Genomic DNA, 14191 nt, shown 5'->3' on the forward strand with positions numbered 1-14191 from the left:
AAGTCTAGAAACAACACTTTTCTATACTCCCATATAAAAGATTTGTGATAATACTTAAAAGTCAATTTGAACTTTAATACCATACGATAAAGTTTGTGTTAGGCGATACGAAGTTCGCCGGGTCAGCTAGTATTATTATATATTCAAATATTGACGCCGCGTTTGCGCAACGGCCCGAGTAGAAATTTTTTCGTCTTCCTTAGAAGGACCGGACCAGGCATGCCTGATCAGGACTAGATAAGGCATGTAACGCAGATGATTGGTCTGGACCTGATCAGGATAAGATGAGATTTCCTGATCGGGTCCAGATCAGAAAATCTCATCTCATCCTACTCCTCGTGGCTGATTGCGATATATCGCCTGTAGATATGAAATCTCTGCCGAGAGTCCAGGACAGTCCAGGTCTCGACAGGTCGGTCGCGTTCATGGAAACTGGTTTATTCATATTCCGAATGTGGGAGAAAATTTCATTACTTCAATTTATACTTTGTAAGTCAGAGTCTGAGAGGCCCCCTGAGCTAAGGGTCCCGCCTTGCCCCTTTGTAGCTACGCCACTGTGCGTATAGTGTGTATTTATGGCAACTTAGTACTTGAATCCTGAACTGTTTTATAACGGGTATGGTTTATTGAAAAATCATTACTAATACAAAGTAACTAGTAAACTAGGAATAATAATAAATAGGCGTTGACTGATTAATAATGGGGGTAATTTTACTAGATTGTAGTTGAATGATTAATAATGATTAATAATAGGGGTAATTTTACTAGGTAAGTAGGTATATTTTTATGCATACAAACAATTTTTTTATCTAGGCTTTCATTGCAGGTAGAACGAACATGAGAAATGCTTGTATAGGCCATACGATACGATCTCTATTATAGTCTGGCCGTTTCCAAATATTTTATTTTATCAAAGATATCAGTTTATAAGCGGCTTGTAAAACAGGTCCACAATGTTGCCAAATGGGGGCAAAAGCGAGATGCATATATATCATCTACATCATGCTACCAACAAATGCATACGAATCATTTATCTACCAATAACCTTAAAAGCAGTATCAAAAACCGTCTTAAAATCCGTTGTGTTGTTAGAATAAAATAGCAAATACATAGACATAAAAATTAGTAACTCTTTTTTCATACTTGCTTATAATATTAACATTGTTGTTCCATATTATAAAAATCATAATGCATAAACATGTTTTTAAAGTAAAACTTTATGGGTTGTCTGGAAGAAATGGCTAATTAGCCATAAGTCCGCCCATTGTACTTCACTGTCTGTAACTATCTTTATGCTTTGTTTGTAATATGTATATGTGGTGTACAATAAAGTATAAAATAAATAAATAAAACTTCTTCACGCACGCTTGACTTGGAGAGTAAGCTGGTGAATGCGTGACAAGAGCGTTACGAAAAGTGTGATAAGGAGAGGCGAACGAAAGTTGAGAGGGACATATAAGTAAGTGAAGATACCTACTCACTTTACTTTCTTGCACATACCAAGGTTGGCTGGTAGAAAATGCATCAGCGTTAAGCCCGCCTTTTGTACACACTTGTATTAGTGTAATTATTGTAAGATGAAGAATTTAAATAAATAAATAAATAAGATAGAAAGAGAGAGAGAGAATTACGTTTCGCATATTACTGTAGAGGCTATTATAACTAAAGAAGTTTTACTTCAGCTGTGTGGTCTAAAGGACACTCGTTTTTGTATCAAAGTACGAGTACCCTTAAATGTAAAACATACGATGAAATGCAAATAATAATATTATGCACCTGCAAAACAAAAACTCTCGTCCGGCTTTAGACTCTCAACTTATAGTTAGGATCGACGGCTGTTATATATTGCTGAATAGGCTTTTATCTATTGCATTCACGTGGCTGAACTTTTACTTTACGAATGTTATAAATATGAATTTAAAATGAGAAATCATTGAACTTGAAATACATTTATTTAGATATTAGAACTTTACATATTTAAACATGTTAATTATCGCGTCTGGGTCACAAAATAAACCCGAGCAAAATTTGATATTTGTAGAGATTTTGTCTGAGTCATTAATTAGCATACCCCTAAGCTGACAGCACGGGTCTATTGTCCTAACTTCTAATATTATTTAACAAATTACTAATTTTATGGAGATTAATAAGTGTTACACTTCACAATTTATAATCAAAATTTATAAGAATATTTGAAATTACATATAACACTGAAAAAATATTATGGAATATGATTTTAATCATTGATTCAAAACGTAAATGTAATGTGCAAGTAAATAGAACTTAGGTAGGTAGGTACATAAAAAAATAATTAAATAAATACTCGTTATCAAAAACTATTCAAAAAGTAGTCGTCAGATTTTGATAAAATTAAAAGGGACCACATGACAAGCATCAGCTTTCGATTAAAACAAAAATCATCAAAATCGGTACACCCAGTGAAAAAATATGCGGTATAATATAACGTCGGTTGCAAAAAAATAGTCAAGTAATTACGTATTATTAGATATAACTCGAAAAATACTTGTTAGATATCACTAAAAATATTGCAATCGAATTGATAACTTTCCCTTTTTTTGGAAGACAACAAAAAACGCGAATCACGGAATAGTTATTGTAATAATATGATAAATTAATAAAAACATATTTCATAAGACCAACGTATAAAATACTTCAATTCCAAAGAAGATCTCAATTGTTAACAATAAACCAGATTAAATGCCATCTGTTAATTTCCAACTCCCTAGACTTCAGGTTGTCTTTCAAACTGCAGATTAAGTTTGTCAGACTACATATGATTTATTTGCCCTGAACACAATATAACTCCGCTAGGCACTGTTTGAACTAAATATTTAGTGCGAAGTTAGACGAACCATTGTGTCTGCAAACACTAATCTCGCCAACCCTTTGTAGTGAATCAAAAATTAAAAAAGTTTTGTGCCAAGTAAAAAAAATCTTTCAGATATTCTACACATGTCACTTGGGTAAAGTAATAAACAACACAAAACATAATAACCTTACCTATAATGATTATACTACAATTAAAAACACAACCGCCGTAGGTACTGATTTATTGATCAAAATTGTGGATCTTTACTAAAAAATTACGTAGTCGAAACCGAGTTAGGAATGTCAAATTTTTAAGCACTTTAAAAAAACTGAGTGTATGATTACGATTAAAATATATTAATAAGAAATGATCTTTTGACCAGCTGTGGGACAGAAAAGCGCAAAAAGTATACTAACTACTATATTAACCGTTTACTGCCGTTTTAAATATATTTTATTTTTTATACGAGTAATTATATAATTACGTATTTTAAAATATAAACGTGTTTTCGACTTTTTAAAACTTACGCTAATACTTTTCCCTCGTATTCCAGAAATCTTCTCAATGCATCGTCGTGAGGTTTACTCCTCTTAGGAGGTTGTACGGACTTCCAGCGTTCCTTCTCAGTATACGCATCTACTGGTAACTCCTCCTCCTTTGATAGCTCTATACCTTGTGATTCGAGCCACTCCTGGAACAAAATAATGTTTGGATTTAGATTGCCAATATATGATATTTGAAGACATAATTAATTGTAATTGTTTTCAAACAAGAAAAAAAGCTCCGACTTTAAATCGACAAGTATAGTACAATATACATTATTAGGGATATTTCAAAAACTAATCGTCAGATCTCGCTCAAATTTAAACGCTACTACAAGAACTGACAGGTAACAGCATTTGAATGAAAGAAGAACCATCAAAATCTGTATACACAGTAAAAACTTTTGAGGTAGGTACACATAAAAAACATAGAATCGAATCGAGAACCTCCTCCTTTTTTTGAGATTGGTTCAAATATAACTACGTTGTTGTAAAATTAATATAAAGCTTCAAGTATGAATGTTTTTTTATCATTTTCTTTTTATACTAGGTCGGCAAACAAGAATACGGATGGTAAGCGATTACCGTAGCTTATCTCTATAAACTGCAACACCAGAAGCATCGCAAGCGTGTTTCTTCTTGTTTACGAAATATATTACTATTAAACACATCTAAAACGGCTTGTTGGCACGTTAGAGGGTCAAATGACGTCTAATTATTTTTATGCGAGATTCATATACTCGTATCATATTCACACATAAAATTTAACAATAGTATGATGATATAGAGGATATGTTACTACTTAGAATCAAAGGTCATTGGGTGTTTCACAACGTCCGGGAAAAAATTGATTTCCAAATTAAATATTTCATTTAAAGATTATTTAATTTTTAAAAACGTAGTTCTTTGACAGTACTGTAAAACGCTCCCGATGACTAATTTGGCCCATTTTTGCAAGAGCCTCCGTGGCGCAATCGGCTAGCGCGTTCGGCTGTTAACCGAAAGGTTGGTGGTTCGAGCCCACCCGGGGGCGATCCCTTTTTACTTTTCTAAAATAAAAACACGTTTCTTTGAATTTGTTAAATCATTTTTTTTTAAATAATATAACTTACTTTTTGATTAGATTTATTTCAATATTCCATGCCTTTACCTTTTTTTAAATACAGTTTCAATGATAAACTAGCAAAAGGATATCATAAACAAAAATATTATACTATCCTACTTAATATAATCACACATTTTCACCTACATAATTTTATTGCGACGACTAACTCAACAAAATTAAATTAAAATCATAAAACCGAGGAATTTAAGCCTGCTCCTAAAACTGAGTCAATCAGTAGTCGATCACTGGTCTAATAACAGTTGGTCCACAGTTTTCTTCAAAATCCCTAGTAAATTTAAATGTGGCAGATTACAAAACTTGTTAAAATGTAAATTGTAATGTCACTGTAATAAATGTTGTGATAGCAGATTCGCCTTCAAGATATGGGTCATATCGTTGTACAGCAAGCATCCTCGAGACCGTGTTTACACGATACCATAAGATAGAGCCGATTGCTCAATCGAATGGATTGGAAGCAATATACGATCACAACAATAATAAAAGGCTTACCTAAGCGGGGCGATAACGCCGGCTCTGAATTTGTAATTAGAGGAGGGGTTGGCAATGTATTTATAATGGAAACCAAATATTGTTACGTAATTTTGAGAGTATAATTTTATGTCTACACCACGATTTTTTAATAAAACTCGATACCTTATCATTAATTAAATACAAATTCATATTTATATTACCACTCTAAAACATGACCAAATTGACATTGCTTAATTTTTAGTTTTCTTCATATATATTGCATTATAGGGTATCGCGGGAAACAATAAAGATCTCAAATTCTAGGGCAGCCTAACTGAAGAAGTACCAGAGACGACAGAAGCGCAAAGGTTAAATAATAAACTTTTCAATTAGTTTTTTGTTTCTGTACTAAGTAGCACTTGGGGTTGACAACGCTCTTGCAATACTCTTGCTGAGTATTGAGTATTGCTGTTGCAAACGTTCATAGGCTACGCTAACCGCTTACTATCAGGAGGATCGTACAATTATTTACTATACTATTAGTAGGTGATAAAAAATAATCAAAACTAACAAAGTATGGCAATTAAGACTCTAAACATGAAGGAATTAAGTTTAAAAATTTTGAATTAAATCTTGTAGATAAGAAAAAATTACTAAATGTTCAACGATACAAATAGTACGTGTATCAGCCAACCGGAGCCACATTCCATTCGAGATTCGGTCATCGCGTTGATAACACGTGCTGCTTCATTAACTCCATTCGCAAATACAAATAAATAATGGTACCTGTTACGATAGCTGAACCGGCGGTGCGTTCGTACATTTTGTATTCAAGTGTATTGGCTCTAAAAGTACTAGGCATGGCAGTGTTAACAGGAAGAGTACGGTATAGGAAGAAAGTATTCGCCAATGAGGAAGATACTAAAAGGACGAAGGGAATAGTGAAGTATGATGACCCCGATGTCGAGAGAGTCAGACGAGCTCACTTGAATGATTTAGAAAATATTCCTGTGTTCTGGGTACTAGGTGCTTTGTATCTGACTACCGGACCATCAAGCGAACTCGCGACTATGCTGTTTAGAGTCTACACGGCGGGTCGAATCTTGCACACTATTGTATACGCAGTCAAACCTCTTCCACAACCAGCGCGTGCCATCGCGTACGGGATTCCATACTTAATTAAATGGTATATGGGAGCGAGCATTATATCTCATTTTATTGGCGCGCTTTAATTTTTATCAACACTCTAGATTTGTTTTTAAATTGGATAAAATTAAATGTTTATTAAGTGTAATCTGTTATCGATTGTGGTCCTTGTTTCTAGAATTCGATAAATCGCTAATACAATACGCAAGTTTGTAATACTATTTATTCGATTGCTTAATATTAAATAAATCCAAATATTAAATGTTTTGCTCTATGAAATTAAGTCTTTAATTTCTAAAAATAACTCCTTTACATTTTATCATTTATGACAAATTTTATTTAAAAGCTAATAATAATATTTTAGAACCTTTAGATTAAACATAACACTTTTCTATATGTCAGGACTCCGACTACTAGGCGTTAATTATTACTAATAAAATTAAAACTAAATGTGGAAATTCAATAGATTATTTCATAAAGTTAACAAATAATTGTTGTGCGAATAAGAATATTTTGCTATAAAACATCTGGACATAAATTTAATCAGTTTCTTCTTGACCTTATAACTTTATTATTATGTGTTATCTACATTAAGGTAAAAGGGAAAAAAATATAATTAAGTGAGATGTACATTGCTGCGAATGTATAAAACGATATATTGATATATAGCGTGCTGCAATGTGACAAGCGTAGACAATTTTAACCGCTTACTGATACTTGATTAAACCGTTATGGAACCGGCGCGGCGTCAACACCTCTGTCAGCGACTCAAGCTCAGATTATTATATGTACAACTACAACATTCACGCAATATCAGTCCGGGCGAGTGTTTCATTTATATTAAAAACTTGTTGATAAAATATTGTTGAAAAAATGTCTGTTATACCGATTTCAGACCCGGTAGTTCAATCGTACATATTATATTCGGCAATACTTGCATTGAAACTACTATCTGTGTCTACTTTGACGTCTTTGGTGCGAATGTCAAGAGGAGTTTTTGCGAATCCAGAAGATGCTAAGACTTTAAAAGGAAAGGTAAGGTTCGACGATCCTGCAGTGGAAAGGACACGACGCGCTCATCTGAACGATTTGGAAAATATTCCCGCCTTTTGGATACTTGGAGCTCTATACGTGACCACTGGACCGGCAGCGGCGTGGGCTACGCTTCTATTTAGAATATACACCGTGAGCCGAATCATTCACACAGTAGTATACGCAATAATTCCCTTTCCTCAACCAACGCGTGCTATAGCGTATGCTATACCGTATTCAATCAAGTGGTATATGGGAGTTCAAGTAATATTGTACTACATTACAGCTCTATAAAGTGAAAAAGGTTGGTTATTTTATATTTTAATAAATAAAGAAATATTTATTTAACAATATTGTTTTATTTCCAAATATCTTTACCCTTTTAAAAGTTAACAATGCAAATACTTTGAAAATTTAAACGGTAAAAAGATAACTCATTCAAACTTCTTTTAAGTAGTCTAAGCAGGTTAATTTGGAATGTTTAATTTACAAATACATTGGTGAACTTACTGGCATAATAATACGTGTCATTCAAAATACGCTTATTCGGCTTATTATTAATGCATTACTATACCACATTCAAGATTCGTTCGCCGCGAAGATAACACGCTCCGTCTCATTTATTCCTGACACAAATACAAGTAGTTTAAAATGGTGCCTGTTACGATAGCTGAACCGGCGGTGCGTTCATATATTTTTTATTCAAGTGTTTTGGCTTTAAAAGTACTAGGCATGGCAGTGCTGACAGCAAGAGTACGATTTAGGAAGAAAGTATTCGCAAACGAGGAGGATACTAAAGGGACGAAGGGAATAGTGAAGTACGATGACCCCGACGTCGAGAGAGTTAGACGAGCTCACTTAAACGATTTAGAAAATATCCCTGCGTTTTGGCTACTGGGTGCTTTGTATCTGACCACTGGACCGTCCAGCGAACTGGCGACTACGCTGTTTAGAGTTTACACGGCGGGTCGAGTCTTGCACACTATTGTTTATGCTGTGAAACCGCTCCCACAACCAGCGCGCGGCATCGCGTGGGGTATCCCGTATTTAATTAATTGGTACATGGGAGTGAAAATTGTAACACATTTTATTGGGGCGTTGTAATTTGTACCAATGGTGTATTTTTTTTTTTTGTTTGTTATTAATGTGATAAAATAAATTGTTGTAGTAGTGTAATCTATTATTGGAAGATGTGTTTTTTTCTAGAACTAGATTTATTTACTGGAATGTTAACATACGGTAACCTAATATAGTTTTTTTGTGTAATTGGGTAGCATAATTATTATAAAAATTAAAGGTTTTGTTTTATTAAATTGAGTTTTTCATTTATGATATTGGTAAGTTAAATTAATATTTTGAAGATAACATTTTTAAATTAACTTAAAATGAAATATGAACTATTTTTTTTTACATTTTTAATTTCTTTTTTATAATGTTTTTTATTACAAACTGTAATATTTAAAGAACTGTAGGAAATACGACCTACCAAGTATACTTACTTATCCCGCACATCAAATTATAGGATAATGATAACTATATGGGATAATATATATGACGTCATTACTATTCCTGACTACAGTGTGTGTGTTTACAACTGACGCCTCCGCGATTCCAACAGCATTGACGTCCAAGGCTATTTATTCTGCTTAAACCCTGAGTTTACTGTGAGGTGTTTTAATATTATATATTAGCTTAAATCCCACATTATTTTTAAATAATTTTAGTTATTAATGGAGTAAGAGTGATTAAATAGTTGCTTATCTATAGTTGATTCATACGTATGTATGGAATTTTTTTTTTAAATTTTTTGTTAAATACCCGTGCGACTACGGGGCGGGATGCTAGTCTCTAGTATAGATAACATTGATGACTCCCTGTAAATGTTCCATTATAAAGATATCGTGTAAATACTTGTGTAAAATTTTCATTGTATCAGTAAGTAGTCACCGCCATTACTTCATTATTATACTGTACGACATGATTATAACCTTGTATGTTACCATAATAATTAAGGAGTAATAATAAAAACATTCCATAACAGGCAACGTATATGTAACGAGTATCAATAAAACTGAATAAGATACACCAACGTTTCAATAATAAATAAATCTAAGTATATATAATATTTCAAGCCAAATCCACTTAGATAGTAATGGTTTAAAAATTAAATAAGTTGATAATTGAATTCGAGCAATGAAACAATCCACGAATTTTAATTAAAAAAAATGCATGATGTGACTTTTCATTCTATAAATAAACATTAGGTAGCATTGCGTTCACTTAGCCTTCGGCATAATTTTCCACAATATAATTACTAATTAGTTTTGTGTCTATATATATGTACCTACCTACATTTATCCTCCATTTTATATAATTATATCATATATAATCATATATATATATCTATATATAATTAACTGTACCTATCAAAATTATTAGAATGTTATTAAAAATTAAAAATAAAAATTTGAAAAGATATGATTGCTGAATAAATAGCAAGCTTGTAGTACGATCTTCACATTTCTATCGTCAAACTTTAAGATGGTAAAAACGTTTCAAACAAATATTATGGAGTTACACAAATCGACCCTTTCCCTGGGTACAACATTGTATGGTTGTTATTCACGTCAACAGAGAATAGATGCAATTGATCTGGCGAACACCTGGCAAAGATTGACTGATTTTAAGAACAAATACTTCATTATAAATATAGTAAGTATGTATTATTGGAAAGGTTTGTTTACTTCTAAAGGATATACTGGTGTTTGTCAGGGTATGTGAAGTTCTATTTACATTTTCTTTTCTTGTTTTCTAGATTCACTAAACAGGTGTTTATCCTGAAACCGACGACTGTGACTATTAGTTATTTATTTATGAGTCTTTGTACGAGTATGTAACTATCGCTATGTAAATATATAGCTTTTCATTTACCAGTAAAAAGGTATAAATAAACATACATACATCAACTACAACGTGAGATTGTAAGAAAAAGCTCGAATGAATAAAACTTAATGTCAATTATGTACCTATATAATTGTGTGTGCAGGCAAACGAAGAAAAACCGACTTCAATTAAATAGACAAGTAATACAACGTAGGTAGACAAAAAAATGCCAAGTAAATACGCATTATTAAAGATTACTCCAAAAGTCATCAGATCTCGATGAAATTTAAATATGACCACATGATAAACATCGGCTATCGATTAAATCGAAAAAATTAAAAATCATCAAAATCGGTACACCCAGTAAAAAGTTATGCGAATTTTCGAGAGTTTCCCTCGATTTCTCTAGGATCCCATCATCAGATCCTGGTTTCCTTATCATTGTACCAAACCAGGGATATCTCCTTTCCGACAAAAAAAGAATTACCGAAATCGGTCCATAAACAACGGAGTTATCCCCGAACATACATAATATATATTATATTTATCGTAAAACTATATAGTCAAATCATGATATAACTACAGCTTGGCTATCAACTAAAAATCGTAAAAATCTGGATTTTAGAAAATGGCTTTCAATTGGTGTACTAATAAAACTGTTAAAAGTACGCGTTTATCTGAGTTTTGCTGAATGAGATACGCGGGGTCAAAGGTGAATGGTTTTCTATCTTATTTTAGACACCTAGAAACTTTAATTTGGCGTCTAGACACCTTCCTCTTAAAACGGTTGTCACGGCAGCAATACTGGCAACATTATGCTGCGAAAGCTTTCAGTGCGAATGAAAAGACAACAATGCTAATGAAATCTATTGTCTATGTTCACTAAAATTAATTTTAACAATATATTCAAAACAAAGTTTATGTTTAAAGCTTTATGCAATTTATGTCAGATTCTGCTAACAAAGTTGTAAAAGATCCCGTTTTTAATGAAAAATCAAATGTTGTTTCAAAATTAAAGCCGTCATATACATAATTTTAATAATTAATTAATTTACAAAAACAAAAGCACTAATAATTGTTTTGTAGATTGATTGTGGATGCCGGTAGAACAAGCAATTATCTATAAAATGATATATAATTTATATGGAGTAACTGTGGGCTTTTTTTGAAAACGGTAGGCAAACATCTTAACCTTAGCGTATTAACATATATGATGATACGTTCACAACCGTTGTTGATAATGACAAGTTCGCGGGAGTGTATTTTATTTTATTCGGAAAAGGTAGGGATGAAAACGAAAAACATGAAATAAATTTTCATTTTAATTTAATATTTAAATCGAATGCAATTTTCTTTATTGATTCTTCTGTCATATATACATACATACAATATGTTATATACATATATGTCTCATAATTATACAATATTGTATATCTGTACATTACAATATTGTACCGGACCGCGAAGAAAAAGGGTCGGTTAAAATATCTTAAATAGACCTATAGCTTTATGAAATAAAGACTATTTAAAAATATTTTAATGTGCTTAATAAATGTAAAATAAATAAAAATGCGTAGTTTTTCCAGTATGTTGGTAAATGTAGATTGGTTTTTAGTATGTACTTAACATTTTAGTACGTCACGCATTGTAACCCAGTTTATTTGCAATGCGTAAATATTTGACATAATTATGTATAATATATATAAGTGTAATCAACATTCAATTACATTAAATAAAAATCATATTACCTACTAAAGTGGTTCCAAATAACGTCCATCTCTTTAAATTTAATACACAAACCAAAACAGATATCGCGTGATCTGTCCCTGGTAACTAATTAGAAAAACGCACTGCCATTCATTGCTTTCGCACTGGTCTTTTTAACAGTGGCTCTGTGCTTATGCTTTGAACTCCCCTGAGAATAATCTCACTTCAACCTACGTGACTCAATCTATAAAATTTGATGTGATTTAGTTATAAAATCCAATCAGAATGTTGTAAGTCCAAAATATTAATAACAAAACAACAAATACTAGTGGATAGACAAGGAAAGTTACCAATATTATATATACATTATCATCATTATAGTCATCATCATACATGAATGTAAGCTGTCTTCAGTAAATATAAGAATGGAACCTTCGCAAAAAACAGAACAGGGTTAGGACGGTCTCAAATTAAAAACAAAAAACAAACAAATGTCAAAAAGTGTAGCAGCTATAAAATACAATGTACTAAGGCGAGGTTCATTACTTTCACTTTTTATAAATTATTTTTATCTTTTCCTACAAGTTTAATTTAGTTTTTAGTTATTTGATCAATCAACTTATATACGTTTACTATTGTCTCACTTATATACATTTCATTTGATTACATTTATATTATTTTTTATTGAAAAAAAAATGAAATAAGAATAAGATAATATACACTATGCATATATGTGCATATTTATCTTTTAATCTTATGTTGCAGTGATTTCCATATTTGTTATTTTCAAACTCTTAGTAAAGTCCAAACTGTGTGAGGAAGTGTATTACTTACGAGTCTCTGTAAAGAACTCACTATAGACGGCGCCACGGTTCGCTTAAACCGAAAGTAAAAATCATCATATCAAAAGTTTCGCTCTGGCGAGTATATCGTTCCATAGCTTAATTGGCTAGAGCGTCGACACGGTATGTCGAAGACGCGGGTTCGAATCCCGCTGGAGCGGTCAATTTTTGATATGATATTCAAAAATGTTTAGAATTCCTAATTGTGGGTAACACAAAAATAAAAATCGTACATATTAAAAATAGCATGGTGTCGTCTCCTGTCAAAGATTTTCATTGTAATATGAAACTTTGAATAGTTACGAGTCTCTGTAAAGAACTCACTATAGACGGCGCCACGGTTCGCTTAAACCGAAAGTAAAAATCATCATATCAAAAGTTTCGCTCTGGCGAGTATATCGTTCCATAGCTTAATTGGCTAGAGCGTCGACACGGTATGTCGAAGACGCGGGTTCGAATCCCGCTGGAGCGGTCAATTTTTGATATGATATTCAAAAATGTTTAGAATTCCTAATTGTGGGTAACACAAAAATAAAAATCGTACATATTAAAAATAGCATGGTGTCGTCTCCTGTCAAAGATTTTCATTGTAATATGAAACTTTGAATAGTTACGAGTCTCTGTAAAGAACTCACTATAGACGGCGCCACGGTTCGCTTAAACCGAAAGTAAAAATCATCATATCAAAAGTTTCGCTCTGGCGAGTATATCGTTCCATAGCTTAATTGGCTAGAGCGTCGACACGGTATGTCGAAGACGCGGGTTCGAATCCCGCTGGAGCGGTCAATTTTTGATATGATATTCAAAAATGTTTAGAATTCCTAATTGTGGGTAACACAAAAATAAAAATCGTACATATTAAGTGTATTACTTAATAAGTATCAAGGGCTAAGACTGATAACTTACTGATTATTAATATTTTGTGATTCTTATTACTAGAGTTAATAAAATAAAGTATAAAACTATGATCAGTTTCAATAATAAATTAAATATAAATATCTTATAACATACACAGGGTTATCTGTTTCTAAGGTAACCAGCTTAATTCTTGTGCTATAAGTAATAGCCGACTATTATAACGAATTTTTTTTATAAATATACATAGAAATATAAATATATAATAATACACATACAAAGATGACACCTAGATTCAGGCGGGAATCGAACCCGTAACCCGCAGAACAGAAAGCAGGGCGGAACAGAACAGGAAAGTACAAACTGCACCAACGGGCTAGTCAATATAACATATTATAATATTTGTATGAATTTCCATTATTTAAAAAAAAAACCGCGAACTTAGTAGTAGTTTAATACAGAGCAGATTTTTTTGACACACAACGCCAAACATTTTACAGTTAAATTATGAACCTTATTTAGATACCTAGTGCCCTAGAAATATCATAGAGAAGCTTTTAAAAAACCTTTTTGGCAGTGTTCTAATCAGATTTATAGGGATTTCTAAACACCCGGCTCTTATTAGGCGCAATGACCTTTCAAATGACCTTTCGAATGGCATACATGTTTTCAAGTAAAGTAATTGAACATTACTTTAATGACTACCTACTATTCAATTACTATAAAACTACAAATAATATCGTCACGTAAATTCAATATTAATATTTTACAATGATTA

General features: G+C 32.3%; 2 protein-coding genes, 1 non-coding gene and 1 pseudogene across 3 annotated transcripts in view; 3 read left to right on the forward strand and 1 right to left on the reverse strand.

Annotated features, from left to right (window-relative positions):
* The window catches only part of LOC123664634 (EF-hand domain-containing protein 1-like), a 74586-nt gene that overhangs the window by 22982 nt on the left and 37413 nt on the right, over positions 1-14191 (reverse strand). Inside the window, exon 4 of the mRNA XM_045599155.1 lies at positions 3358-3521. Coding sequence (XP_045455111.1) covers positions 3358-3521 — 164 coding nt within the window. The remainder of the gene's footprint in view (positions 1-3357; positions 3522-14191) is intronic.
* Trnan-guu lies at positions 4332-4405 on the forward strand. The gene has a single exon. It is a non-coding gene; the product is annotated as a tRNA-Asn (tRNA).
* Positions 5661-6369, forward strand: LOC123664643 (prostaglandin E synthase-like). Its single transcript, XM_045599162.1, has one exon. The coding sequence runs from the start codon at positions 5728-5730 to the stop codon at positions 6178-6180; it is 453 nt and encodes a 150-aa protein (XP_045455118.1). The 5' UTR covers positions 5661-5727; the 3' UTR covers positions 6181-6369.
* Positions 6806-8439, forward strand: LOC123664657 (annotated as a pseudogene).

This window comes from Melitaea cinxia, chromosome 2, assembly GCF_905220565.1.
Source record: "Melitaea cinxia chromosome 2, ilMelCinx1.1, whole genome shotgun sequence".
Classification (NCBI taxonomy): Eukaryota; Metazoa; Arthropoda; class Insecta; order Lepidoptera; family Nymphalidae; genus Melitaea; species Melitaea cinxia.

Bases quoted from the DNA above. Each gene is read 5' to 3' on its own strand.
- LOC123664643 (XM_045599162.1), top strand. From the start codon at position 5,728: ATGGTACCTGTTACGATAGCTGAACCGGCGGTGCGTTCGTACATTTTG.